The 27,891-nt window shown below is 42.2% G+C and overlaps 1 protein-coding gene across 7 annotated transcripts in view; it reads left to right on the forward strand.

Moving 5' to 3' along the window:
• LOC121289978 overlaps positions 1-27,623 on the forward strand; it is a 201,120-nt gene extending 173,497 nt beyond the window's left edge. For all 7 annotated transcript variants that reach the window (XM_041210004.1, XM_041210005.1, XM_041210006.1 and 4 more), the window contains 5 exons: positions 1,492-1,535; positions 19,887-20,047; positions 23,046-23,152; positions 25,298-25,418; positions 27,054-27,623. In XM_041210004.1, coding sequence (XP_041065938.1) covers positions 1,492-1,535; positions 19,887-20,047; positions 23,046-23,152; positions 25,298-25,418; positions 27,054-27,119 — 499 coding nt within the window. In that variant the 3' untranslated portion in view covers positions 27,120-27,623. The remainder of the gene's footprint in view (positions 1-1,491; positions 1,536-19,886; positions 20,048-23,045; positions 23,153-25,297; positions 25,419-27,053) is intronic.
• Positions 27,624-27,891: the final 268 nt, after the last annotated feature.

Here is a 27,891-nt window from a genome sequence, read left to right on the forward strand (position 1 = left end):
CTGAGATGAAAAGCATCGTGCATCCCTCCATCTTGGGAAAAAAGTCATTCTCGTGCCATTAAACTCCATGAAGCCATCTTGTGGCATGTCATGGAACTCGGCAAGATCTTCCTGCTGCCACTCTTGAATGGACTGGCTGCTCACTACTTTCAACCTGGAGTTAAAACCAACTGTTACATGGTTAAGAACATCAAGTTAGATCATTTTGCTGGCAGTTCTTTAAAGAGTAATTTCCCTTCCAAATTCAAAAGCATCTGTTTCCAGTGACCATATTTGTGCATATTGAGAAAATTTGTAACTGGCAAATTAGGGGGGGAACCAGGATTATTTTCATCATGGATATGCACCCTTTGAAAAACTACCTTTTCCTGGGCTGCCTTTAGTCAATATTTTCCTTCTAAGTACCTTAAATGAACTTTTCTTGATCTCTAATTATTTTTGAAATGATGCGTCCCATTGGCAGTACTGCCAAGCACAATGTAGGGAAAGGGGGTAGTATAGGCTTCATCTCTGCATCATCAGCAAAGCTTTGTTCTGCGCTATATTGTAGGAGACTCTTGCTATTGGCTAGTGATAATTTTATTAAGGGTGTTTTTAAAAAGAAGTCAAATTGACATAAAACTTACCATCATACATATTCCCTAGAATTATGTGGGAAATGCACTATCATCTTCACTCACACAAAATGGGAGCTTTGAAAAAATTGTTTGTGGTGGTGGCAGTGAGTTTTTAAAATGTAGCTGGATGTTGACCCTCCTTGCAGTTTTTACTACTTTGGCTCCTTTTTTCTGCATTTTGTGAAATTGTCTTTGACACTTCTTGGCACTTTCAATTAAAATGGTTTAGTTTGTTTTTACATCAGCATTTCAGAGAGCTCAAACACCTTTAAAGCACCTACAATGTGAGGATATGCATTCCTCTTGCTTAGGAAGCTTGAAGCAGAGGAGGAGTTGCAGATAAATGAACAGAGGCAGGGCAATTTACATCTGAGGTGGCCTACTTGGAACTGCCATTTGCCAACAATGCAGGCCTATATAGGCTGCACTAGAAAAAAAGGAATATAACAAGGATTTGGTTTGTGGTGGCACTTTGGAGTTCTTCTCTGTCCTGATAATTATCCATGAACCATTAACTCCATTTACTTGTCATGAAATCACCTTTCAGGCAACACGTGTTGCTCAAACTTATCAAATAGCCTATCGAGTTTATTAAAATTCTGAGCCTGCTCACTCTGAAGAAGATCAAAAAATTGCCACCGGATTTGAATTTCATCTTAATTTTTTTACGAAAATTCCATTAAGAACAATTTTGTTGCTCAGTATTTAATAGTATCATGACAAAGGTTCTTTCAGAATGACCTCCCCACATCTCTGTAAATGTTTGATTTGGATACTTTTAAAATGGTGCTAAACCATACTAAAAGGTGTATTGTACATCAATCATTGTAACATTGGCATGTCTGTGCACACACTCCTCTTTTCTTGTCTACAGGCGGATTGTTGCAGAGTATGAGAAGACCATTGCTCAAATGATAGGTAAAACTTGTTTCTTATATTGTTAGACATGTGAACAGAGTAAATTAAGAGAGAAAGCAGCTTAGTCAACATCGAAAATGAGAAGTTCTAACTTTGCATCTGGGTAGACGTAAGAAAGCTTTCAACTTTTGTAGTTTCTACTATGAAAGGTTAATCTCCAAGCATGAAAACTCACTTCCTTTCCATTAATCTGCTTTGTATTCTGCTCCTATCCAAGGCATGTTCAAATACATATATATATATATATATATATATATATATAGATACATTGCATCATTTCTGTGACATAACCAATATTTTACAAAAAAATTGTAACAGGTCAACATGTGGAGATTAATGGATACTTATATTGTTAAAGCCATCTATAGATAATAAAGCTATTGCCATAATTCCCTGAATTGGGTCATTATCTGAAATTGTCCTTACATCCATACAGGTTTTTATAATTTGGCTTTAATTTCATGTAAGCTGAAGGTTTTTTTCTAATTGACCTTGGCTGTCACTGCTGACAACTATTGATGTTCTTTGTCATTTATTAGTGATGTTCACGCTGGAGTATTAGTGATTAGAGTATCATTGCAACAAATTTATCTAGAGGTCACTTGCAGTTAGTTATGAGGACCAGAATATTCTCCTTTCTGTGCCATGGATACCAGGTTTGAGGTCTCGCTCTTCAACCTTCTCACTTTGTTTTAGTGGTTCTAATATGGCACCCCTCACAGTGAGTTTGCCTGTCATCTTTTTAAATTTCTTTCTCGCTCCTTTTCTTTCTCACCCCTTCTACTTGCTGTCCCCTTTCCCTTCCTTTCTCACTCATTTTTCTTTCTCCTTTATCTTTCTCTCCATCTTCATATTTTCCTCTGTGTCTCTCTGCTGTCCTATCTCTCTCCTTTATCTCATGTTGTGCCATCCTGTGTCTCATCTTGTGATCTCTTCCTACGCATGCTTTTGTTTCTCACACTTTTCTTGCCCTCTTTTTCAGTTACTTTTCTCTTCTGCTAGTCCCTCTCAGCACTCATCTCTCCTTTTTCCTCTTTTTGAACTCTCAACTCTTTTATGCTTCAATTTTCTTTTCTTCATTTGAGGTGGGTGTTCAGTGTGGAAGGGGATAAGGCACCTGGCACAATGTTCTGTGTCACTGCTGAGGAGGGAAATGCAGCCAGTGTCTAAAGTTTCAAGCTGCAAGTATGCAGAGGCATCTGAGCCAGGGCTGCACACAGGAATTGTGGAATCTCAGTAAAGACACAGTAACAGGGTGGCACCTAGTGCCTGGAGGACTAAATAATAGCAAGTATACTTTTGCTGCTTACAACAGCTTAAATGAACAAATAAGCAGTGATATAGGAGGGCTAAGGGTGTCAGAAAGCGGAAGCATTGGAACTTTTAACATACTGTAGGTGTAAAAATTAGAAGGTTTTCAATAAGCAGTTAGCTTTTGATTGAGTTCCTTCTTTTAGGGGACAGAAGAAAGAAGGAACAGCAAAAGGAGGATAAAGCTGTAGCCATTTGTGCCTTTTGTGGACTGAAATAGCTCCCAAAAGCTGCTGCCGTAGAGCATGAGTTTTCCCAAGCTTTTAGCAGAATCAAATTCAAATAAATCACAATAAGTTGATAAACTTACTCTTTAATTATCATGATTGTTCTTGACTTTGTAACTTGTATTCAATACAATCTACTAAATGCTTTAAAAAAAATGAAATTTATTTAATTTCTCGACCATTTCAAGGGTTTTAGTCTCCCTTCACTGCTATGTAATGCTATTACTGTTTCTTATTTGCTTTTGCAAAAATCTGCTTTAGTTTCTCTTGCACTCTCCTCCCATTTTTGCAATAGTTGTTTTTTCAAAATTTTAAGTACAAAAGTAAGACTTGTCAGAGAGTGATTTTTCTGATCCTTTCTAACAGGCTTTGAGTGTTTTTCTTTCTGCTTAGCTAACTAGTTGCTTTTTTCCATTATGCTATCACTTTGCTTCTGGTCATTTGCTCACAATGCAAATAAGGCAAACCTGGTAAGTAATGCTTTTGGACACTTTCATCACCTACTCCATGCCGATTTGAGGGGGCTTCATTTTCCTTTTGCAACTTCCTTTTATGAATAAGTATTGAACATGTGGGGCATGTTTTTCTCAATGGTGAATGCCTGTTTAAGATGTACTTGCAGCCAATACTGCTAGAAATGCAGCTGTTTGTTTCTAATTCAATTGCTGTTTTTTCCAAGTGCAAATTATTAGGTTCATTATAATTCATTGTATCAAAACATCTGCTCATTTGTTTTAGCAAATCACTATGCTACTGTTAATCTTTTTAACATTTATTTTTACTGTTTTTGAATCATAAAAAAAAGTTAAAGCACAAAAGGAGGCCATTCGGCCTATTGTGCCTGTGCTGACAGCTTGAAAGTGTAGTCATTCCTAATCCCACTTCCTACTTTTCGTCCATAACTCTTTGGGTTCCACAAGAACCTGTCCAACTCCCTTTTAAAATTATTTATGGAATCAGCTTTCACCACATTTTCACATAGAATGTTCCAGACCCTGAAAACTCCATGAGTGAAAAGAAAATTCTTCTCACCTTCCCTCTGAATTTTACACAATAATTTTGAATCTGTGAGCTCTAGTTATTGACTTATTTTCTAAAGGGAGTAATTTTCTCTATCTACTTTATCAAAACTTCATCATCTGGAAAGTCTCTATTGGATCACCTCTTAACCTTCCCTATCCAAAGGGAAATGTCCTAATTTTTCCAACCTCCCCTCATAACTAAAGTCCTTCATCACTGGTAACACTGTGGTAAACTTCCTACGTACTGTTTCTCAGGTATTTACATCTTTATTGAATTGTGGTTCCCAGAACTTTCTACCTTACCCCAGCTGAGGCATTACTAGTGATTACGTTTTGCTTTTATATCCTATTCCTCTTTGTACAAACTCAAATAATCCATTGCTTTTATCAACTTGTTCTGCTACCTCTAAGGATTTGAGTATATGACTCCAAGGTCTCTCTGCTCATCTATACTTTTCAAAATCATGCCATTTATAGAATACTGTACTGTCTTTCCATATTCCATATTATAGCACAGCTAATTTTCTTATGTAGGTCTATTATCTGTCATTTAAACAATATAAATTGTTGGCCTATTTGTTGCTTCATTTTGTCCAAATTCACTTCTTGGGTGTTTATTTTACATTTGCATGTACTTAGCTAAAATTAGCAAATGGAAAAAGATACCTTGAATTCTTTACTTCATATGATTCTTCTCAAAGAAATCTTTTGAAAGATAACAAATGGCTTGATAAAGTTATCGCCATGTGTCCTACAAACTTAAATCATGAAGAGTGTCAGTAAAGGTCCAAAGGATAGCAAATGTTATTGGGGAGGTGCAGTAACTTGTCAATGGAATGATTTACTCAGATTTTTGTTGAGTAAGGTGGGAAACAGAAACCCTTCCTACAAATTTACTGGCGCAGGAAGTTTGTGACTTAGAAGTTTAGAGCGTAATTATGCCAATGTATTTTCATATTAATGTGATTGAATAATTCTCAGGGGTTTTTTGTTTTGATTTGGTGTTGTACTGTTTTGAGGCACAATTCTGCTCTACCTGTATTACTGCAAAAGTTTGTTGCATTTCACAATGCCACTCATCTGCCTCAATCTGTCCCATCATACCATTAACCAACTTTGTGACCAGTGTGACATGATCTTGCAAAAAGCAGATTGATTTTTTTTTGTCCTTTTTTTTTACTTTCCTCTTTTATTCCCCATCAATGGATTTCCCACACCAAGATGGTGAACAGGTGAGTTTCCACTTTATAACTGGTTACAAGTAGGTTTGCAAGACCAGCGCTGATTTTTTCCCTCTACTTGTGGCAAATGCCTGACCCCTAACTTGCTGCTTCCCTGTTGCAGCATAGCTGAGGTCAATAAATCAGGCTGTGAGGAGCCTGCATACTATCACAGGTACAGTACATTGGAGCCAATGTTCAACACCACCATTCCATTCCCTTCATTCTGCGCATAATACTTCATACTATTTTAGTGTAAACCTACAATTTCCTAAGTAAAGAATTCTGTCAAATTTATGTTTGAATATTTAAGCCAAAATTCCATCAAATTTCCACTGACAAAGCTGAAGGCTGTGAATCTCAAATGTTGCCACCAAATTCTGTGGACAGAAAGTTTTGTAAAATGTGTTTCTTTTTGTTAAACATTCTAATTGCTTACTGTAGAGTAATGGGTTAATGAATATGTTGATGAGACTATGATGATATTCGTGATGTGACATCAGTAGTCAGATGGCTGAGAGGCTCCAAGAGGACAAGGCACAGCACAGACTGCCATGGGTGGAATCTTCGGCTCGGTGAGCAGGGGCAGGGCTTGCTTGCCAATGCATAAAATGACATACAGGGTGACGTCGGGCATGTGTCCCAATGTCACTGCATGTCATTCAGATTTTCAATTCAGTGGGCCTGCAGCAGACTCTGCTGCGCGTCTGCCAAACTGTCAAAGGCATTTTAAGGCCATTTAACAATCAATTAAATCATTGACCTGAGCTGCCCGTCCAACCTTAAGGTTGGTGGGCAGTTGAAGAGCCCTGGGGGCCTTTGTATTTTTCATGGAAGTTCATCCATGGGCAGGATGAGGTTTCATGAACGTTTTTAAAGTATTGGAAAAATTTTTATTAACATTAATGGACATGTCCCAGTTCATGTGACAGTTTCACATGAGGGGACATGTCCTTAAATTTTTTTTCTCCCTTTATTCAACATTTTACACGTGAAACTAATCTCCCTGAGGCATGTCTGCCTCAGGGAGATTTCTGCGCTCTTTCACACATATGCGCAAAAGAGTGCACTCCCTGACCCAGCCTACTCTTGCTGTCCGCACAGGGAGTGCTCAGTGCTACCTGGCACGCATCATGCTGGGCGGGCCTTAATTGGCCCGCCTACGTAAAATGGCGGCGCCCAGCCGATCAGGGGTGCTGATGAGCTGCGTGCCTCCCCATGTCCGCCACCGCACAAACCCCCCCCCCGCCCCCCCGACAGGGAGAAAATTATCCCTCATGTGCTTACCCTGAGGCCTTTGTAAATAGTTTGTAATAAAAAGTTTGACGTTAGACCATACCGACTATCTCAAGTCTGTCCAAAATGGAGCAAAGCCTCAACAAGGCTAGGTAAGCCAGTGTAGCATGTTATTAGTGAAACCTTACTAAAGCTTGGTTACAACACCAAAAGCCTTCAAAACATGGTGGTAGAAACTTCGGTAAATCCATACCAAAACACTTAGCGTTCCTAAACAAAGAAAAGTGACACAAAATCTGGCCAGACACCTGGAGGTGCATAAGAACAACTTACCCTCATTTTCCTGTAATTTTTCCCTTTCCCCTCGTACCTCTATTCAGTGACCACCTTGGCAGCCATAATTTAATTAGATAGGGTTTGCATGTCAATTCTGCTTTGGGGACATAAATTTTCAAAATCCAGAACACTGGACTTACCTCCAACATAAATTCTGTGGTACTTAACAATTCAAAGCCCATGATATTTAACAAAATCCATCTGGAATTCCACACAATTAAACAAGTGGCCTCTGCCAATTTTGCCTACTTCCACCTTCATGATTGGAGAGGAAGTACAACTGAGCTCGTACAGTTTTCTTTTTGCAGAATGTAATTTTTTACTTCCTGTGCAACATTGTTGGGAGCAATTAATAGGGTGTGACAAATATAACCTCTGTTGAATACATTGATGGCGACTGAAACAAAACACAGTATTTGAAAATACTTGTCATGGGGGACGGTGAACTCATCACATTGTTGGTTGTTGTTTGTTTGAGTAGACTTACTGCCCATATTACAAGCTACGAATAGTGAAATGCTATGTATTATTAATTGACTGAGCCATTCTCTTGTTTGAAGTGGAGGAAGCAGTTTGTCTATCTATTCAAGGCACTACTTCCTTTCTTAGTGCCTATTTTTAAAAAATATCTTATTCTTGTGGAAAATTTGCTTGGAAGCCTCTGGTATTTTTCCCCTTCCTGTTTCCTTAATTCCCTTCAGTTAACTGCCTAACCAGTTCAGTTTAATGTACGATCCTTAACCAAGCTTTTCTCCTTTTGTTCTTTCTCTTGTATCTCTCTTTTTCTCTCCTTTTATTGGTGCTGATATTTTCCTGCTCTTCTATTTTCCTGGTTAACTTTCTTCAAATTATATATCTACATTTTTGTTTTCTTTTTGCTTCTTTTAATTCTACCTCCCCTGAAGATATCAAGCTGCATTTTAATTTGCTGATGCACTGAGAATGGGGCAGGGAGGTAGTGTAAGGAAACCCGGAAGAAAGTGCAGTGCATCAGGCAGTGACGTTTTCAGCCAGCCGCTGATTAATGTTCTTATTTTGGGTTTCCCGTCCCATAGTCCCCGCAGACGTGATGACAACTCACATGAGTTGATTTCAACTTCACTATTGGAAAGGACATTTCAAATTTGATGGATTCTGGAGCTGGGAGCAGGACATAAGGAAGTGACAGAATGGAATGCACATGCTTAAAGGTCGCTCCTTATTTTAGCGATACCTCCTGGGATGTGATGTTTGAGGGCTATGGGCTACTGACAGGAGAAAGAAGCCTGTCAGTGAAATCAAAAAGGTGTGGCTGGAGATAGTGGTGGAGGCAGCTACGCTCCTCAATGTCAAAAGTGGTTTCATTAACTCAGCAGGGCAAGTAAGATTAGAAAAATTGCACATTCAACTACATCTTCAACATAAAAATAAAAATACCTGGAAAAACTCAGCAGGTCTGGCAGCATCTGCGGAGAGGAACACTGTGTTTCTCTTCGCAGATGCTGCCAGACCTGCTGAGTTTTTCCAGGTATTTTTATTTTTGTTTTGGATTTCCAACATCTGCGGTTTTTTGCTTTCAACTACATCTTCATGTGTGTGTCACTCCAACCACTCACTCTGCCTTCTCAAACCAACTCCAGCGCAGCATTCCTCACACCAACCTATCTTTCAGGTACACCCATCCCTCTCTGTCCACACACTTCCACATATCCCAATCTGTACATCTACCTTCTCAGCCAGGAACCTCCGTGGTGGGGCAATCACCGTCAGGTTTGCCGCTCCACTCGTTTTTACTTACCCAGGTGTGGAGCTGCACATTTCTCGCCCAGCCTTCCCACCCAGACCTGATGAGAAATGTGCAGCGCAGCAGCTCCGGAGTCCTCCCAGTGCAGGGCAGCAGCATCAGGGAAAGTGAAGCCACACCGCCCTTTTTATAGCACTAGCTACTGTAAATCAGGTATGTTTTTAAAGGGCTCAGCCACTTTCAGGAGCCAGGCAGGAGCTAAGTGTGAGCTAAGTGGGTGAGGGGTTATGGTGGTCAGGAAGGGGTTGAGTGCTTGGGTGGGGGGGTGTGGTCGGGAGGATAGTTGTAGGGGGTGGGGTGGTTGGGAGGTTAGTCAGGGGGATGGGGGGTCAGTTAGTTGAGGATGGTATGGTTGAGGGGGCTTTTGGTTGCTTCACCAGTGGTGTAGTCAGAGGGGTGGGGGTTATTCAGGAGGTTGGGAGGGTAGTTGAGCGTTAATCGGGTAGTCAGGGGTGGGGAGGGTAGTTGGGACGGTGGTTGAGTGATGGTCAGGTGATAGTTGGGGGTCAGGAGGGTAATTGAGGGGGATGTCAGGAGGGTAGTCGGGGGGATGTCAGGAGGGTCGTCAGGGGTGCTGGGGGGTTGGTGGCAGAATGAACTATCACACAGCCACATGGCATTCAACACATGCTCATGTTTGCTTGATGTCAGCAGTGTGAAATATGGTCACATAAATGATCACTTAAAACATTCTTATCTTTACAGTTTTTATTCATGTCTTTAGTCTCTTGCAGTGTCCTCAAGCATCCTGCAGGAGGTAATGCAGGAAGCTGATGAGCAGGTCAGTCAGTGTCAGGGTGTACCATAACCTGCAGACTGTGGCCCAGCTCAAGTACTCACACTTGGGTGTGACCAGTAGGCAGAGAGTTGGGTTCTCACCAGGGTTTACATAAATGTCCCTTATTTTTACATATCCCATAAATCCTCTCCCTGTTGTGCCTTTTCTCCTGTGTAACCAGGGAAGCTGGATGTCTCCACTTCTTTGGTTTATCTTCGAGCACGCACACTGTGGCTATTGGTCACTGCGGGTAGGAGGAGTGCCTGGAGTGGGACTGCAAGTGGGCTGTGAGATACCCAGAGACAGGAGCATCCATAAGTTAAGTTGTAAGTCCTGGATGCTCCCTCATTTCTCTTCCCCCTCCCACATCTCCCTCCCCCCAACGTCCCTTTGTACCACTCCCCCCATGGCTTTTTGCTGCCCACCCATATCTCTTCACCTCCTTCCACATCTCTTCACCTCCTTCCACATCTCTTCCACCCCCTCCACATCTCTCCTCCCCTTCCACATCTCTTTCCCTCCTTCCACATCCCTTCCCCCGCTCCACACCTGTTCCTTCCTCAACATCTCTCCCTCCACCTCCACATCTCTTCCCTCTACCACTCACACATCTCAACACACCAAACCTTGCCCCTACCAGTTTTCATCCATGTTCTAAGTTTCCCTGATTTTTCCCGACAGTGGTTGGCTATGCTGGTTCCCACCTGTGACTCACACATCACAAGTTAGCAGGAAGGATGGTGGCGACAGGAGCTGCAGTGGCGAGTCCATGTCAGAGACTGCAGGATGTTCCAGGCTCTGTTCAACTGGACACAGATCCTGATCCTTGGAGACCATTGACATAGAGGCCACTTCAAGAGCAACATCAACGAATGTGCTGGCCAGGGTTCCAGCCACACCGTGTACACTTACAGTGAGATTAGAGGATTCCATCTCAATCATGTGTAACAGATGTTGCTGGTCTTTATGATGATGGCTTCGTCCATTGATAGACCAGCCACCTCAAGGAACGTCAGAGGCAGCAAGTGAGTGCATGCAGGCCATCGCCAATGGCTTGCATGTTACGAATGCCATCTTCAATAAGGTTCATAAAACCCTACCTTTGGCCATTTACCTTCACAATGACCTGCAACAAAATACCCTCCAGCTCATTGCTAGCGTGAAGTGAGATGGATGGCAGTGGGGACATAGAATGAAGACACAGCTCAAAATTTTTAACTTCTTATATGATGACTCCCTGTGCCTTGGTCAATAACCCACAGGCTGTCTCATGTCCTGTTGGTCCCTGCACAGGATACTGGTGGTGCAGTCTTTGGCGGGGCCCTCAGGGGGTCCAAAACTCTGAGAACGTTGGCCAAGAATATCTCAGGAGTTGGAGCAGGGATCTGAACATCCTGCCTCTGCCTCTGCCTCTGCCTCTGCCTCTGCCTCTGCAGAAGCCACAGGTTACACCATGTGCAAGTGCTAGGAAGAGCAAGAGTGGGGTTGGAAGGAAGATGGTTGTGATTATTGGAGGTCAATCATCTCAGTCCCAGGGCATCACTGCAGAAGTTCCTCAGGGTAGTGCTGTAGGCTCAACCATCTTCAGCTGCTTCATCGATGACCTTCCTTCCATTATAATGTCAGAAGTGTGGATGTTCACTAATGATTGCACAATGATCCTTATTATTTGCGACTCCTCAGATACTGAAGCAGTCCATGTCCAAATGAAGCAAGACCCGGACAAAATCCAGGTTTGGGCTGACAAGTGGCAAGTAACGTTCACGCCACACAAGTGCCAGGCAATGACCATCTCCAACAAGAGAGAATCTAACCAACCACCCTTGACATTCAATGGCATTATCATCACTGAATCCCCCACTATCAATGTCCTGGTGGTTACCATTGACCAGAAACTGAACTAGATTAGCCATATAAATATGTGGCTACACAATAGGAATCCTGTGGCGAATAACTCATCTCCTGACTCCCCAAAGCCTGTCCACAATCTCCAACACACAAGTCAGGAGTGTGATGGAATAATCTCCACTTGCCTGGATGAGTGCAGCTCCAACAACCCTCAAGGAGCTTGACACCATCCAGGTCAAAGCAGCCCACTTGATTGGCACCTCATCCACAAACATTCACTCATTCACTGTCTCCACCACTGACGCACAGTGGCAGCAGTGTGTACAATCTACAAGATACAGTGCAAGAACTCACTCACCAAGGCTCCTTAGACAGCACATTCCAAACAAATGACCATTACCATCTAGAAGAACAACAGCAACAGATAGATAGGAACATCATCACCTGGAAGTTCCACTCCAAGCCACTCAGCATCCTGACTTGAAAATATATCGCTGTTCCTTTCCCGTTGCTGGGTCAAAATTCTGGGACTCCCTGTCCAGGAGCACTGTGGGTATACCTACAGCACATGGACTGCAGCAGTTGAAGAAGGCAGCTCATCACCACCTTCTCAAGGGCATTAAAGGATGGGCAATAAATGCTGGCCTGGCCAGTGATGCCCACATCCTATGAATGAATAAAAGAAAGGGGAGAGATGTGGCTTTTGCATGTGGTTGCCAGATGGGTGGACTACTGGAACCCAAGTAAACTTTGCAATATTGAAAGCATCCCACGCATCAGTGTCCATCACTTAGCCACATCACATTCCTTCTCCTCCTTCTCCTCCTCAGAGTTGTCTGAGAGACTCAGCTTTGCACCTTGTTCCTCCTGCAGATTCAAACCTCACTGCTGCACAATCTTGTGGAAATTGTGATGTTACCTGAGGCTGCATGACCCTCATTAAAGATGTGCTGTCCTCATATGGCCAAGTGGACAATGTGAGACATGAGTCAGATGAACAGTGGCTGTCCCTTGTCATCAAGCAGCCAGCTTGTTTTAGTGTCCTAACGGTAGCTGACTCCTTCAGGATGAACGCGTTGTGGCTGCTGCCAGGAGAGCAGGTATTCACCAACATGATGTTCTGTGTATGGCTGCACAGCAACTGCACTTTGGAGTGCTAACCCTTTTGATTTTGGTACAATTCCCCATTTACATGTGGGGCCCAGAGAGCCACATATATGCAATCGATGGCTCCTTGCACCATTGGGAATGCCGCATCCTGGCAAAGCCATGCTTCCACCTCTCTTGCTTCTGCCTTGTAATAGAGAAGGCAATGAAATGTCTCTCTCCTTCTGTACTAGGCCTCTGTCACCTCCTTGATGTATTGATGGGTGGCAAAATGTGAAATGTTGGCTATGTTGTCTGTTCTCACATGGAAAGATTTGCAAGTGTAGAAATTGAAGGTGACAGTGACCTTGCCTTGTCCTGCTGTGTGGCTGTAGACTCTGTTGAATGTGGTGACACAGTTCAGTGACCACCTCCTTAGTGAATTGTAGGCAGTCAAACATTGCTAGAAGACCCTTGATGGGTATAGAGCCTTCTGTTGAGAACCTTCCTCCCTGTTCCTCTGCACAGTTTCCCTTCTCTGATGTATGTGCTCCATGTTCCTGTTACACCAAAGCCCAAGGGAGACTGAAACTTTAGGGCCCAGAATTCTAACAGGCTCTCTATTGACAAGGCAGAAAACTCCATGACCTCCTCCCTGTCAAGGTGCTTCAAAATCCAACAAATCACCAAAACTACTCTAAAATACAAAAGAGTCAAAAGCACCTTACCTATAAATTGAGTGGCTGGCCTTCAAATAACATTCGTGAGATGGGGGAGGAGGTCCCTTCTGTCACTGCAAGCATGCTCAACTGGGAGTGATTATGAAAGGCTGTTAACTGGACCCGCTTGGTCCAAAATGGCAGAACATGTGTCAAATCAGCCTGAGAAACTGTTTGATGTCTCGAGCTCTCCATACTGCATGCTTCTGGCACAAGCATAGCATGATTGTGCTCGCAATTCAAGCCTGGGTTGCTGTGTGACTTGTGCCAGAAGTGGCTGGATGTGGTGAGCCTACCATTTTCAGCAGTTCTGGGTTTCACAGCTCTGACTCCAGCAGATCCAAATTTTGCATCCATTTTGTCCTAACCCAAAATAACCACATGAACAATTTCAGCATATTCACTGGAGAAAATCAGGAATGGGAACACAGACCTTAATTTTTTTATCATTATATCGGCCCTATTCTCCTTGTCATCCCTTTTCTATTTTCAGGCCTTAAGGTCAGGATTCCACAAGAAAAAATTCAAAGCCCAGAAATTAGAAAGTTGTTGTGGCTGCCTGCTAACCATTTTATTTTTAATGTACAGTGCTACGTGCTCATCATGTGAATCTATAAGGGCATAAATTTGTTTGCCCTTTAAGCGTTTATTTTAGGTTTCATAACCTGGTACTATAAACTTCTTTTACAAAGGATTTAGCTAATAAAGCTAAAAAAAAATTGTCCACACCATATTTTCAAATCCCGTCTGAAACTATAGACAAACCACCTATTGAGAAGATTGATTATAAACCAGATGAGTTACAACAACCTGTATTTTGAATTGTGTTATTTACCTGGGTCTTACAAAGACACGTACTAAGAACACAATTTGTGAAATCATGTACAAATTACTAATATTAATGTGAAGCTCCATTTTATTTTTAAATTTCTTAATAAACTTGGGGAGCAGACACTAAAGTAATATCTCATGTTTGAAAATTTGATTTAGGGGTCTATGAATGAAATAATTGCTGTTGTGCAGCCACCAGATGGTTTCATGCTGCATTAAGAGACTTCAAGCTGTGTGCTGTGATTGTTTTTTCTCTTTTGTATATTAGATGGAATATTGACATGTTGCAGCTCATTGCAGCTTTGATAAAAATGGATGTTTCATAATTTTGACCTTTGTGATTGCTGGGAGTGCAAAGATTTTGGATAACTGGATAGTTTGGTGCCCATGAACGATTCACAGGTTTCCCATAATCAAATAGAGCTTTTAGAATACCCAATTGCTTTGAAATCAAAAGCAAAATACTGTGGATGTTGGAAATCTGAAATAAAAATATAAACTGCTGGAACAACTCAGCTGGTCAGGTAGCATCTGTGGAGGGAAACAGGGTTAACCTTTCAGGTCGATGACACTCTGAAATCTAGTTCTATTATTTAAAATGTTCAACTTTGTGGTAAGATGCTTAATTTAAATTGCAAGATTTTTTTTTATATGGCAGTGCATGAGAAAGACTGGTGAAGGACCTGGCTGTCATGCAATGCAAATGTTTCTCGCTTTGCATGTGGCAATGTGGTTTTACTGCAGGGTTAACTGAAATGAGGGTTTGGAGCCATGAAAACCATTAGAAGTTTTTTAGCTAAGTTGCAGGATTTGCTTTTAAATATATTATGATTTCCTCCACTGGGTCAACTGGTTAAGGCAGTGGGTTGTTGAACCATACGGGCAAAGAAAGTCCTACATTTGATCCCATCTATGATGAATGAGCTGATCTCAGATGGATATGCTGCAATTGGCCTGGTGCCTCTGGGTTAAGGTGGAAAGGTCATTTAAGATGCCCAGTACTAATTTATTTTCAGCAGCTCTTTTTATACCAGCAGAAAAGTAACAGCAGGATCTTGCTTTAACCCTTTTGACATAGAGATGCCACAGAGGTAATTAAGTGAGGGCAAAAAATTGCTATTTTTACACTGAGGAGCAGGAGCCAGCTGAATGGTTGATTTGGCTCCTAGTTGCTATAATAAAGGGATTATGATTCCTGTTTCAAAAATTCTCGTTCAGCAAGTTTACATTAACTCTTCATTTTCACTTCTGTACAGAAAGGACAGAGTTCCAGACAATGTCCAGAGATTTTATAGGCAAGCATAAACGTGTGAGGATTTTTTCTGCTATGGTGCATGAACCCTTTATTTAATATGGAAATGTGGAGGTGCAACATTAGTAACAGTTTTGGTTTTGGCAGTCATGAATACAGGAAAGTCTTATGACATTGCTTTGTTGTCTTGTCAAGAGCAGTTGATCTAACCACATCTTTCTGGGCAGGATTTAGCCCTTGCTGGCGGTGCTCGGCGGGGGCGGGCGGGGGCTGTCAGGAAGCCGACTGCCACCCACGATCAGCTCCACACTGTGATTTCACATGGGTGGGCCAATTAAGGCCCACCCTGTGTGGATCGTGAGCGGCAGTGGTGAGCGCTGCCTTTGCGGGCGGGGGGAGGAGGGGGAGAGGGCTGAGCGTGCAGTTCACGCATGCACAAGAAAGCGCTTCAATCTTCCTGAGGCACGGAGTTGCCTGAGGGAGATTGAAGCGCTGTGTAAAAAAGATAATGAAGAGAATAAACAGTTAATAAAACATGTCCCCTCATGTTACTCTGTCACATGAGCTGGGACATGATTTTAATTCAAAAATACAGTTTCTTTTTAATGTTTATTTGCTTTAGGAAACCTTATGCCGCTCGTGGATGAGGTTTCCTTAAAAAATGTAAAGACCACTTGGCCTTTTCGCATGCCCGCCAACCGTTAGGTTGGATGGGCAGTGTAAATTTGAATTTAATTAGATTGTTAATGGCCTTAATAGGCCTTTTAATTATTGGCGGGTGTGCGCCAGAGTTGAGCGTAAAATGATGCACGATGACGTCAGGATGTATGCCCAACATCATTGTGCATCATTTTAGGCTCGGGTGTGTCGGGCGCATGACTGCACGCTGAGCGTAATATTCTGCCCAGTTGTGGAGGATGGTCTCTGTCATGCAGCATGGCCTACTCCCGAATGGCCTACGCCCGCTCCTAAGTGCTATGTTCCTATGTCAAGCTCATCATTGGGCTGTATGGCTTTGGTTTGTACTGGTTTCAAGATGAAGGGCCTGATGAGCAGGTTTTCCAAATTCTGTCACCAGGCAGATGTAGGGGTTTGTTTTTGAAACACGGACCTTAGAATAAGATGCATTTAGGATGTATCTGATGTCAGTCTTCTAGCTATTTTTGTCTATTATTTACCCAAACATAGTTTAGAGTTGATTTTCAAGAGGTAATTGTGTCTGCAATTGAATAGCACTTGTTGCCTTGTCAATTAGAAGTGGTGGACACCAAATTTGGATCCGTAGGGCTACTGGAACTAACTCTACAAAATCCAATTGTCCTTTTCCTGGTGTGCACTGAGCTTTCAGCCACTTCTGATATGGTCTGACCAGCTGATGTAACACTCTATTTCCAAGTTTGGACTACGCAGGTCCATTTAATGAATTTGCATGTCACTTGCCAAAGAACAAGTGTTCAACTGCAAGGAGAGCCCAGCACTAGTGTTACTTAGAGGACCAGGCACCAAAATTGCAGATCAGGTGATTTTGATCAACTTTGGCTATTGCAAAGTCTCTGAAAGTACTCTGGAGGGCTTTTGGAGGGATTGTGGTGCATTCCTAAACTTGGCATGGAGTATTACTGCATCCTCACAAGTAGCAAAGAAATCTTGGTGACCTGTCCACGCTAAGGTTGCAATCGGGGCTGCTGTTGCAGTGCCTTTGGGTCTGTAGAACAACAGGGAAATGGAGCAGAGACTGCAGAGAGGTAAACTCTGCGTGATGCCCTCTGCCAAGTTGGAGCCAGTTTCTCCATGCTCTTTGAGAGTGACAGAAAGTTTACATACGGACATACGAATTAAGAGCAGGAATAGGCCACTTGGCCCTTCGAGCCCTTTCCGCCATTCAATAGTTCAATCATGGCTGATCTGAATGTAACCTCAACCTCACATTCCTGCCTACCCCTGATAACTTTCATCCCCTTGTTAATCAAGAATCTATCTAGCTCTGCCTTAAAATATTCAAAGACTCTGCTTCTGCCTCCTTTTGATAAAAAGAGCTCCAAAGACTCATAACCCTCTAAGAGAAAAAATTTCTCCTCATCTCTGTCTTAAATGAGCGACCTCTTATTTTTAAACAGTGACCCCTAGTTCTAGATTCTCCTACAAGGGGAAACATCTTCTCGACATCCATCCTGTCAAGACCCCTCAGGATTTTAAAGGTTTCAATTAAGTCACTCCTTACTCTTCTAAATGCCATTGGGTACAAGCCTAACCTGTCCAGGCTTTCCTCATAGCCCAACCCACCCATTCGTGGTATTAGTCTAGTAAATCTTCTATCAGGACAGCCAACTTACCCAGCATTTCTGTACGTATCTTCTACAGCATTCTCCTGAATGCTGCTCCATCAAGGTCCTCATCAGAGACCTCTGCAGCCGTAGGGGAGCTGGCACATGCACCATCCTTTCCACCCGGTGTGGCTGCAGTCCATTCATGCTAGGTGACTCAGCACGTGCTGATTCCAAATTTATACCACTATCTATGGTACATGCACTGCCAGAATCTGAGCTGGTGGCAATGAGTGTCGGGGCCTCTTCATCAGTACTGTACTGTTGCTCCTTCTCCTCCTTCTGTTGGGCTGGTTGAGTAAGTAGCAGTTCTCCAATGTCTGAAAGCAGAAAATCGGAACTGGGTGTGTGGGAAGGGGAAATGGGATGGAAAATAAGAGGTCCATAGTTACACAATCAGCAGCTTGTTCATTTTGTCAGATAGGATGAGTGTGAGCTGGGAATTGACAAGGGGCATAAGGTAGGAACATTCCATCATCCTCAGTATTTTCAGCAAAGCCAGATGCCCTGGTCTCTAATTCAGCCAACTGCATAATGCCAAGAGCTATCTCCTGTGTTGGAGATGCAGGAGTCCTTATCCCCCATTGTTTCCGCTGTTCTCTTCTGTTGTGTGCTGCCATGTCCTGCAAAAGAGAGGAAAGAATGTCACTGATTGTGTAGAAGTGTGTTGGGGTGATTTCACTGCCATAACTGAATAGCTGGAGATATACAAAGGCAGCAAGAAGTGGGTGTGAGCCTGGCAGCATTGGTAGATGTGTGAGAGTGAAGTAGAGTATTTGCATTTTAGATGCGAGTCCTGACTGTCAGGGGCTGCTGATGGCTGAGTGATGGTGGTGTAGTGCATTAAGTAGCCTGGGAGGTTGGTATTGCAGAGGATAAGGGGAGACAGTAGCGTAGTGGTAATATCACTGGTCTAGTAATCCAGAGGCTCAGGCTAATGGTCTGGGTGCACGGGTTCAAATCCGACTGTAGCTGATGGAATTTAAATTCAATTAATAAATCTGGAATATAAAGCTAGCCTCAATAATTGTGAGCATGAGACTATCATCGATTTCTGTAAAAGCCCAGTGGTTCAGAAGGCAATCTACCATCCTTACCTGGTCTGGCCTACATGTGACTCTAGACCCACAGCAATCTGGTTGACTCTTAACTGCCCTCTGAAATAGCCTAACTAGTCACTCAGTTTGAGGAATGGGTAACAAATTCTGGCCTTGCCAGTGATGCCTACATGCCATGAAAGAATATAGGAGAGGTTGTGAAGACCTTGGTCATTTGAGTGAGTTTATTAGACTTCTTGTGCCACTGCTGCTTGTTCCTTATAACCAATCTAATTTGTTCCCTATCTACCTCCTCCCAATCTCTTATGAGGCTGATCCTCTTGAGGGCATCCTGCACCACCCACCCTCTCACTACCTGTGAAACCAGGGTATCTCTCTTCCTGTCCAGTGGTACTTGAGGGCCTCCAGCACCCCCCAGTCTTCCCAGCTCTACCTGTGGAGGTGTCTCTCCTCTTATTTACCTCCACCATCAAGGCCCCCAGCACTGCCTCTGTGACCCTGGAACCCTATCTCTGTCCTGAAGTCACCTTTTTCTTGGTTCCAATAGTATTCAGCAGCAGCCTTTGGAAATGCAGTGCAGCTTCCCTTTAAGAGGGCCAGGCTGCCTTTAAGAACAGAGGCTAGATGCACCACAAGCTATTAACACATGCTGGCTGGTTCCTTGCTGAGCACTGAGGTAGCCAGCGGTCTGGTTGGGTGCTAAACCCTATGTGAGTTCAGGTAAATAAGGTGATAGTACCAAATTTGCATGCTGGCTACCGCCACCTAAACAGGGACGGGAAGTTTGCAAATTATGACTTGGTGCCCAAAATATGGTGCAGACCAATTTTTAGCCAGATATTTCTTGATAGGAGCTGTTGCCTTGGGCTTCTTCATACTGAAGATGACATGTGATATGTCTGCCTACTGTGTAATTGCCTGCCCGTTTGCTTTCTGTGATTTAGTTGATGTTAAGTTTTCAGCATACGCCCTTTTCCTCATGATTTAACGCTCTTGTTTTCCCTTAGTTCCACCTCCTGGTGATTGTACCATTGTTATTTTAAATAATGTAATTTTGAGTAATACAGTATTCTGTTAGAAAATTGAGCATTTAAAGACTATTTTAGAAAATAGTGCCGAGAAGGACACTTGCATTTTTGTCTATAACATCCAGCATTCCAGTTTCATGCATTAGAATTGTGAAATTAATGTCTTCTGTAGCAAGATGTGAACAAAATTCTGCATATTTCTCACTCACTGTATGTTACTAAAAATTTATAGAGATCTACTTTAGAATATGGCCCTTAACATTACTTGTAATCTGGATTTTCTTCTCTACAGAGGATGATCATAGAGAGAAGTCCATCTCACATCACACAGTGCAGCAGCTAATAATGGAAAAGGATCAGGCTCTGTCTGATCTGAACTCCGTAGAGAAATCCCTAGCAGACCTCTTCAGAAGATATGAGAAGATGAAGGAGGTGTTAGAGGGTTTCCGGAAGGTAGGTTTATTTAAGGAAGGAATTTTCTCATCCAGTTCCAGGAAAAATACTATTTATTTCAAGTTAAGCATCATGGGGGCAAATGTTCCTATAACAGGGAATTTCAAAAAGAAATGGAGGATACTTCAAGCAGCATGACCACACAAAATAAAAAATTTAAGATGGAACTTTTTATTTAATCTCTCTTTCCACTGCACTTTCCCAGTTACACACAAATGTGGTGCTATTTATCTTTAGGCCAGTGCCTATGATTTGGATTGCTGCTACGGCTGCAGCATGTGATGCTACCCACAGTCACATAGTTGATTGTTGTATGTGAAGGTAATAAATTACAGCAAACTTTAGTATATTGTATCTCAGAAGAAAAGATTAAGATTAGATTTTTATGCTGAAGGCTGCTACACTTTACCCAAAATCTCAGGTCATACAGAAGGCAATTTCTATACAATATAGAAACTTGGAGAAAAACTTCTTAATTTGTAGATTTCATAGGAACTCCCTTTAAATATAATTTATTTAATTCACCATATATCAGTGCCCTGGATTTTTCAGTATGAATAATAGTGTGGCTATCAGTGCTCATCGTTATTGAGGAGAGAAGAAAAAGAAAGGTTTGCATTTATATCACACCTTCATGATGTCCAAAGCACTTTGCAGCTAATGAAGTATTTTTGAAGTGTAGTCACTGTCATAATGTAGGAAACAAGGCAGCCAATTTGCAAGTGGCAAGGTTGCACAAGCAACAACGTGATATCACTAGATGACCTGTTTTCTTGAGGAGGGATAAATATTGGCCAGTACACTCTGGATAACTCCTCTGCTGTTCTTCAAAATAGTGCCATAGAATCTTTTTGCACACCTGGGAGAGCAGACTTAGCCTTGATTTAACATCTCACCTGAGAGACAGCACCCCTGACAGTGCAGCATTCCCTTAGTACTGCAATGGAGTGCCAGCCTAAATTTCTGGAGTTGGTGTTAATAGGATCCAAGCCAGTTGGTGAATTTGAAGCCAAGACACTGAGCTTTTATTTTATTGAGAGAGTTTATTGACTTGTTCAGTCTCACAGATCTCCTCCCACTCACTCAGCATCCCAGCTATCCCCTATTTATATGTTCTCAAAGACAATCACCTGTTTCTCTTAACTTATCAACGTAATGACATTAACAATGCAATTGACAAGATACTAACAGTGGGACTTGAACTGACAAAAGTTTTGAGGAGTAAATTGGACAGCAATTTCCAATGTGTGCACATGCAGATTTGAACTCAGAAATCAGAAAACTGATGTCTGATTGGCTCTGTTTCCCAGAAGATTTAGTATAACCCTATTTGATAGAATCACCATTCAAACACATGAAGGGTATGCAGTTGTAATATTTACCCACTAGTTATCCAGTAAACACATTAGAAAAAGTTGGGGCTTGTCCATTCAAGTGCTAGTGAGTTTTTTAACAGTGAGCTAATGACTGATAAACACACTCTCTGGTCCTAAAAATTTACTTTTACAAAGGTGGAGACTCACTCTATCAGAATTTCATTATTATAAAAGCAAAAAACTGCGGATGCTGGAAATCCAAAACAAAAACACAATTACCTGGAAAAACTCAAAACGTCAACTCTTTTCTTCTCCGCCGATGTTGCCAGACCTGCTGAGTTTTTCCAAATAATTCTGTTTTTGTTTTAGAATTTCATTATTGTTGGAGTTATATCAAAATTAGATTTAGAAATAGTCTCTTTTATTTCTTCTTTCTTAATACCATTTTCTTTCCCTCTCTTTATTTTGCTTTCTGTACATGATTTGACTTTGAATTAAATATTCTAATCTTTCCTGGTTTTGACTCTACAGGACTGATTTAACTTGGTCTTAGTGGCTGGCTTTTGAATGGGCTAAAATTTCACCCTGCCTATCTCTGTAGGAATTCTTTAAATTGATTGGTTGAAGGGACATGCTAAAGATCCCAGATCCCCTGTGGAGGGGGCCATGCTGCTTTCTCCATCTGATAACCATAAGTTACACGGTAAAAGTCAGCAGAAATTCTGTGGGCAAGTGTTAGGGTGATGAATGACAAGTGCCATTTGTTTGCTGCTAACAGCAAGATCGAGACCATTATTCCTATGTTTGTATTTCTTGAAATCTTTACTTTGGAGGTTACAAACCCTCAGATTTGATTTTTTAAAAATTCATTCACCAGGTGCAGGCTTCGCTGGCTGGTCCAGCATTTATTGCCCATCCCTAGTTGCCCTTGAGAAGGTGGTGGTGACCTGCCTTCTTGAACTGCTGCAGTGCATGTGGTGTAGGTGCACCCACAGTGCTGTTAGGGAGGGAGTTCCAGGACTTTGACCCAGCGACAGTGAAGGAACGGCGATATATTTCCAGGTCAGAACGGTGACTGACTTGGAAGGAACCTTCTAGGTGGTAGCATTCCCATCTATATGCTTCCCTTGTCCTTCTAGATGGTAGTGGTTGTGAGTTTGAAAGGTGCTGTTTAAGGAACCTTGTGAATTCCTGCAGTGCATTTTGTAGATGGTACACACTGCTGCCGCTGTGCATTGGTGGTGGAGGGAGTGTATGTTTGTGGATGGGGTGCCAATCAAACGGACCGCTTTGTCCTGGATGGTGTCAAGCTTCTTGAGTGTTGTGGGAGCTGCACTCATCCAGGGAAGTGGAGAGTATTCCTTTACACTCCTGACTTGTGCCTTGTGGGGGACAGGCTTTGGGGAGTCAGGAGGTGAGTTACTCGTCACAGGATTCCTAGCCTCTGACCTGCAAAGACAGTAGGTTTTGCTTTCCTGCAGGTTAATGATATTGCCAGTGATTTCTGACTGAAGTATATATTTCCTCTGAATGGCCACCTCACTCAGATCAACATCCAAAACAATATCCAGAGTGGTGCTGAAAGGAGTTAGTTTTCAAAATCTGCCTAAAAGGCAGCTGCTAGGAAATGTTTTTGCTTGTGTCCTTTCTGATCTTCAGGGCAGTTACTTTATTTTTGGCAGAATGAGGAAGTGTTGAAGAAATGTGCCCAAGAGTACCTCGCCCGAGTAAAGAAAGAAGAACAGCGGTACCATGCTCTCAAAATCCATGCAGAGGAGAAGCTTGATAAGTAAATACTCTTTCTTCCTAAAATGCAAACACAAAAATGCTGAAAATACTCAGGTCAGGCAGTATCTGAGGAGAGAGAAACAAAGAGTTAGTAGACTGAATTTTCCATGGGATACAGAGGTGGAACCAGAGGTGGGCTAGCCTGCAATTTCCCTGTACCAGCCAGCATGCTGATCTGCCACATGGTCCTGTCTCCAATCAGTTTCCATTGAGGCTGCAGCAGGAGCGGGTAGCCAATTAGGCAAACTAAATTGCCCGTGGAGGACACTTGCCAAAAACTATCTGAAATTTTCCAGAAGGTGGGTAGGTGCCCTGCTGAAGCTGAAGCCTGGCCAATGAATTGAGGCAGCCTCCGACAGCGGACTGGGGAGTAGGTGGGCAATGGATGTCTCATTGAATTTAACATTCCCCACCCTGCTACAGCGATTGCTGAAGAGTCACAGCTGTGGCCACAGACCATCCTGTGGGGGTGGTGGTGGTGGTGGGGTGGGGGGGGGGGGGGGGGGGGGGGGGTTGGTGGTGGTGGTGGTCGGGGGGGTGTTGGTGGTGGTGGTGGTGGGGGTGGTGCTCTGCCTCCAAAATGATGGTCTAGCAGCTGATGCCACTTTTTATTTTTAATCTTTGAAAAATTCTTCAGGTGCCACCTCCACTTTGAGGCACCCTCTCATTCCTCCTACCTACACTGGCAGCTCCCCTCTCTGGAGGGTGTCCTTTTGGCAATCCAGCTGCAGAAGCCCTCCCTCCCTCCTTAATTGGATGGGACTCCCAGGTGCAGCCACTTAATTGACCATCTTGTCTGGGTCCTGGAGCCTCCATTTATGGGTTCTGGAATTGCATTTCTTCCTGATGACTAGATCAGGACCTGGGAACGAAAATTCAGCTCCATCTTTCAGGTGGACAACATTTTGTCAGAACTCTCTTTCTGTATTTTGTACTCTATGGGAAGAATTTTCAGGTCGGTGAGTGGGGGCAGGGCCTGCTCACCGACATGTAAAATAATGTGCGGTGATGTCGGGCGGGTGTCCCGATGTCACCGCGTGCCTTTTAGATTTTCAGTTTCGTTGGCGCGCAGCCGAGTAGGCTGCACACCCGCCGAACTGTCAAAGACCTATTAAGGCCATTAAGAAAATAATTAAAGTAGTTAAGAATGCTGCCTGTCCAACCTTAAGATTGTTGGGCAGGGAAAGAGCCCAGGCGGCCTTCACATTTTTCACGAAACCTCATCCACGGGCGGGATGAGGTTTCATGAAGGGTTTATTAATTAAATAAAAAAATTTCAAACATTTGATAAACATGTCCCTTTAATAAAAACTTTCATTCTGAACTTAATCTCCCTGAGGCAGTTATGTGCATGCGCGAAAGAGCACAGGCCCCAACTCAGGGAATCCCCCTGTCCGCAATCCCCCTGGGTGCGTGTCACGCTAAGCGGGCCAATTAAAGCTTGCCCATGTAAAATGGCGGCATGGCCCCGGCTGGGGGCGCCGATCGGGTTTACGCCCACCCCTGCACAACCCCCCCGGACGGGGGGATATTTCTGTCCGATGTAGGGGAGCCAAATGACAGTTGAAACTAATAGAGAATACATAATTGTCTTGGCATCAATAATCACAATTGTGCAAAAGGTGGAAATGGATGAAAAATGTCTATGATAGGGCTGACTGGATAACTACTTGATAATAAGTTGTGTGCTGGCAATGATGTACATATCGTGGGATATTGTGAGGAATTTCCAATCTTGCAGTTCATTTTGTTTCTTTTCCCTTCATCTGTGTAACATTGAAAACAAGTGTGATAAATATTCTGTACAATAAGATTAAGTATGAAATTAAGGTTGAATTTCCTGTCTTAAATCTTAAATGTTTTATATTTTGCAAATTGCAGTGCAATAAATTGATATTCCCTGCTGCATTAGTTTAAATTAATAATGGGAATTAACTTGCATCAAACACTAGAGAAGATTAACACATTTTTTACTTTTAACAATCCCCACTTAAATCTTTATTTTCTTTGAGTTATCTCTACAAGTGTTAAATTTATATATTGTCTATATATAAATGACTTGGAATTAGCATGTGATGAACTAATATTGTTTTTAAAACACTGACATTGACACACACATTCATTGAAAAACCAATTGCATTTTTAGGGCCAATGCTGAGATCGCTCAAGTACGAGCCAAGTCCAAATCAGAGCAGGCAGCCTTTCAGGCTAGTTTACGGAAAGAACAGATGAAAGTCGAGTCACTGGAGAGAACCTTAGAACAAAAGGTAATTAAATATGTATAGGGGTGAATGTCTTTTTAATACCAGATAAGTCAGATACTTTGTAACTCTTTGAGCAGTATTTTAAAATGTAATTTCTGCCGCTGGCAGAACTTTAAGATGTTGAAATCTAGCTATATCCCAGTTGGTTGCTACACTTGTCTTCTGAAAGATATAGACAACCATACTTGCATTGCCACATTATATTTCTATTCTTGGTTTTCTCTGAAATCTATGGGTACTGCACAAAGGGTTCTGAGAGTTATTCAACGTTAGTTAAATATGAATATGCTGAGCTGATTTATATAGGTACCCCAGCCATCGGCCCAACAATCCAGAGTCAGTTTTCATCTCCATTTGTTCCTACATTCCTGACATCAATGACATGACTTCACAACATTACATGTTAAAGGCAATTGCAACATTGGTCCTGTGTTTTTTTTAAAGACTGCATTTTCATTGCAAAAACATATCTTGTACTTGCAATGAGGTCCTCAGCTGCTAAAGGTTTCACTTTGGGAAACTGAGTACCCTGGGGAGTCCAATTACTGATCTGACATAGGTAGATTACCAGTTTCAGCATCACAGAAATCACTTCACTGCAATGCTAAAGTTGAAGAATAAGCCTTCCCTTTATTGTCTGTTATTGTTTTTACCCACAGCTCAAAAGGAGGTTATTATCGAAAATCTATCAAGCTCATCACGATTATTAAATTTAGATACTTTAGTGGGTAACCAGCACCGAAGTGCATCTTATTCTAATGCGTTGTTCTGGTTAAACCAAAATTGAAAACCCTCTCCTCCATTATCACAGAATCACAGAATTGTTCGGTGCAGAAGGTGGCCATTCGGCCCATCGTGTCTGCAATGGCTCTCCAACTGAGCATTGATTTAGCACCATTTTCCTGCCTTTTCCCTGTACCCTTGCACATTGTGTCTATTCAAAAAATCATCGAATGCCCTCTTGAAAGTCTCGATTGAATCTGCCTCCACCAAACTTCCAGACAGTGCGTTCCAGAATGCATTCCAGTCCATTATGCCCTAATCTTCTACACTTGTTCAAGCTTATGAACCCAACCTAAGAAACCCCAATTTTAGAACGAAATTCTATAAGTGAATCTCATATAGGGTGGCCCACAGGTGGTCAGGGGCCTATTGCAGTACCTTCTGGGGTGCAATTCTGTTCTAAAATATGCTCAGCACATAACAGTCAGAAATCCTAGAGGAACCCTTCAATCACCCAGCTTATTAGTGAAATATTTACAAGGCGTGTTGATTTTTTGTTCATTTGGAGTCCTGTCTTTTTAATTCATAATTCACAGGACTTGTTCATAGAATTCTGTAAACCTTCATTTCAAACAGCAACCATGGAGCAGATATAACATGGTGCCAAGAGCTATGGAATTCATTCTGGTGGGTGTTCTAAAAAAAAGGCACTCAAGTGCAAAGACTTTTTGTCCTGTTCAATTTTTTTTCTCTGCAACAAAACCACATAGATTTTCCGACGAATAGCTGTAAAGAGATTAGGTTGTCATGCTTATGTGTGTCTTCATCAGGGTGGCAATTTTAAAGTAGCACAACTTGTGCCTCCTCTTAAGCACTGAAAAGTGTACATTCAATATGTTTCTTATTTCTTTTCAGAATAAGGAAGTAGAAGAACTGACAAAAATCTGTGATGAACTGATTGCCAAAATGGGGAAGAGTTAATGTTGCCTAAATTTTTTTAAATAGGGGAAAAAATTCTGAGTGCAATAAAGCCAGTGGTGCAGTAATGTTGGCTGACCTATGTGGACATTGGGGATTTCACCACATTTTCAATGCACTATTTCTCTTTCCACTGAGGACTGTTTAATGTACCTAGCATTCAAATGGTCCATGGAAGTTTTCTTTTTACTGTCTGCTGTATTGTAGTATGGCACACGACAAGTGATATGAGTTCCTGTATCAGGGAGATTGGTTCTTTAATGATTAGATGAGCTGCATTAGATATTGGGATTAATTTTTTGTTTGTTTCTTTGTTTCTTTTTATGGGTCCCCATGTATTGTGTCTTCAAAGTTTCAATTTACTGTACATTATATTACTGCAAGAGAAGTCTTGCCAATTTTCAGTGAAGCCTTAAGAGTCTAGACTTGATCTGCATTTATGGATTTGTAAAAATGCATGTGTGTCAATGAAGTTCTCTATTGTAAATAAAATTTAGTTTAAAATCACAGTTGCTGTGTTTTTTAAATCAGTGGTTGAGATCACTGCACTTTTCAGACTCTACAGTTTTTTGCTGTGATTCTGACAGCTATTTGAGTAGAGGTCTTCAAAAACTGTAATAGCTGTTCATGCTGACATTGGCTCTAATCTCTTTTCCACCTACATCCATCTCATAGGTAGTTAATCCTTTGGCATAGCACAATTGCAGCAACACATGGTTTGCACAAGGCTGCTGGTATTAGACACAGTTTGCTCATGGAAAACTGTCTAATGTTG

This window comes from Carcharodon carcharias, chromosome 17 (genome assembly GCF_017639515.1).
Source record: "Carcharodon carcharias isolate sCarCar2 chromosome 17, sCarCar2.pri, whole genome shotgun sequence".
NCBI lineage: Eukaryota > Metazoa > Chordata > Chondrichthyes > Lamniformes > Lamnidae > Carcharodon > Carcharodon carcharias.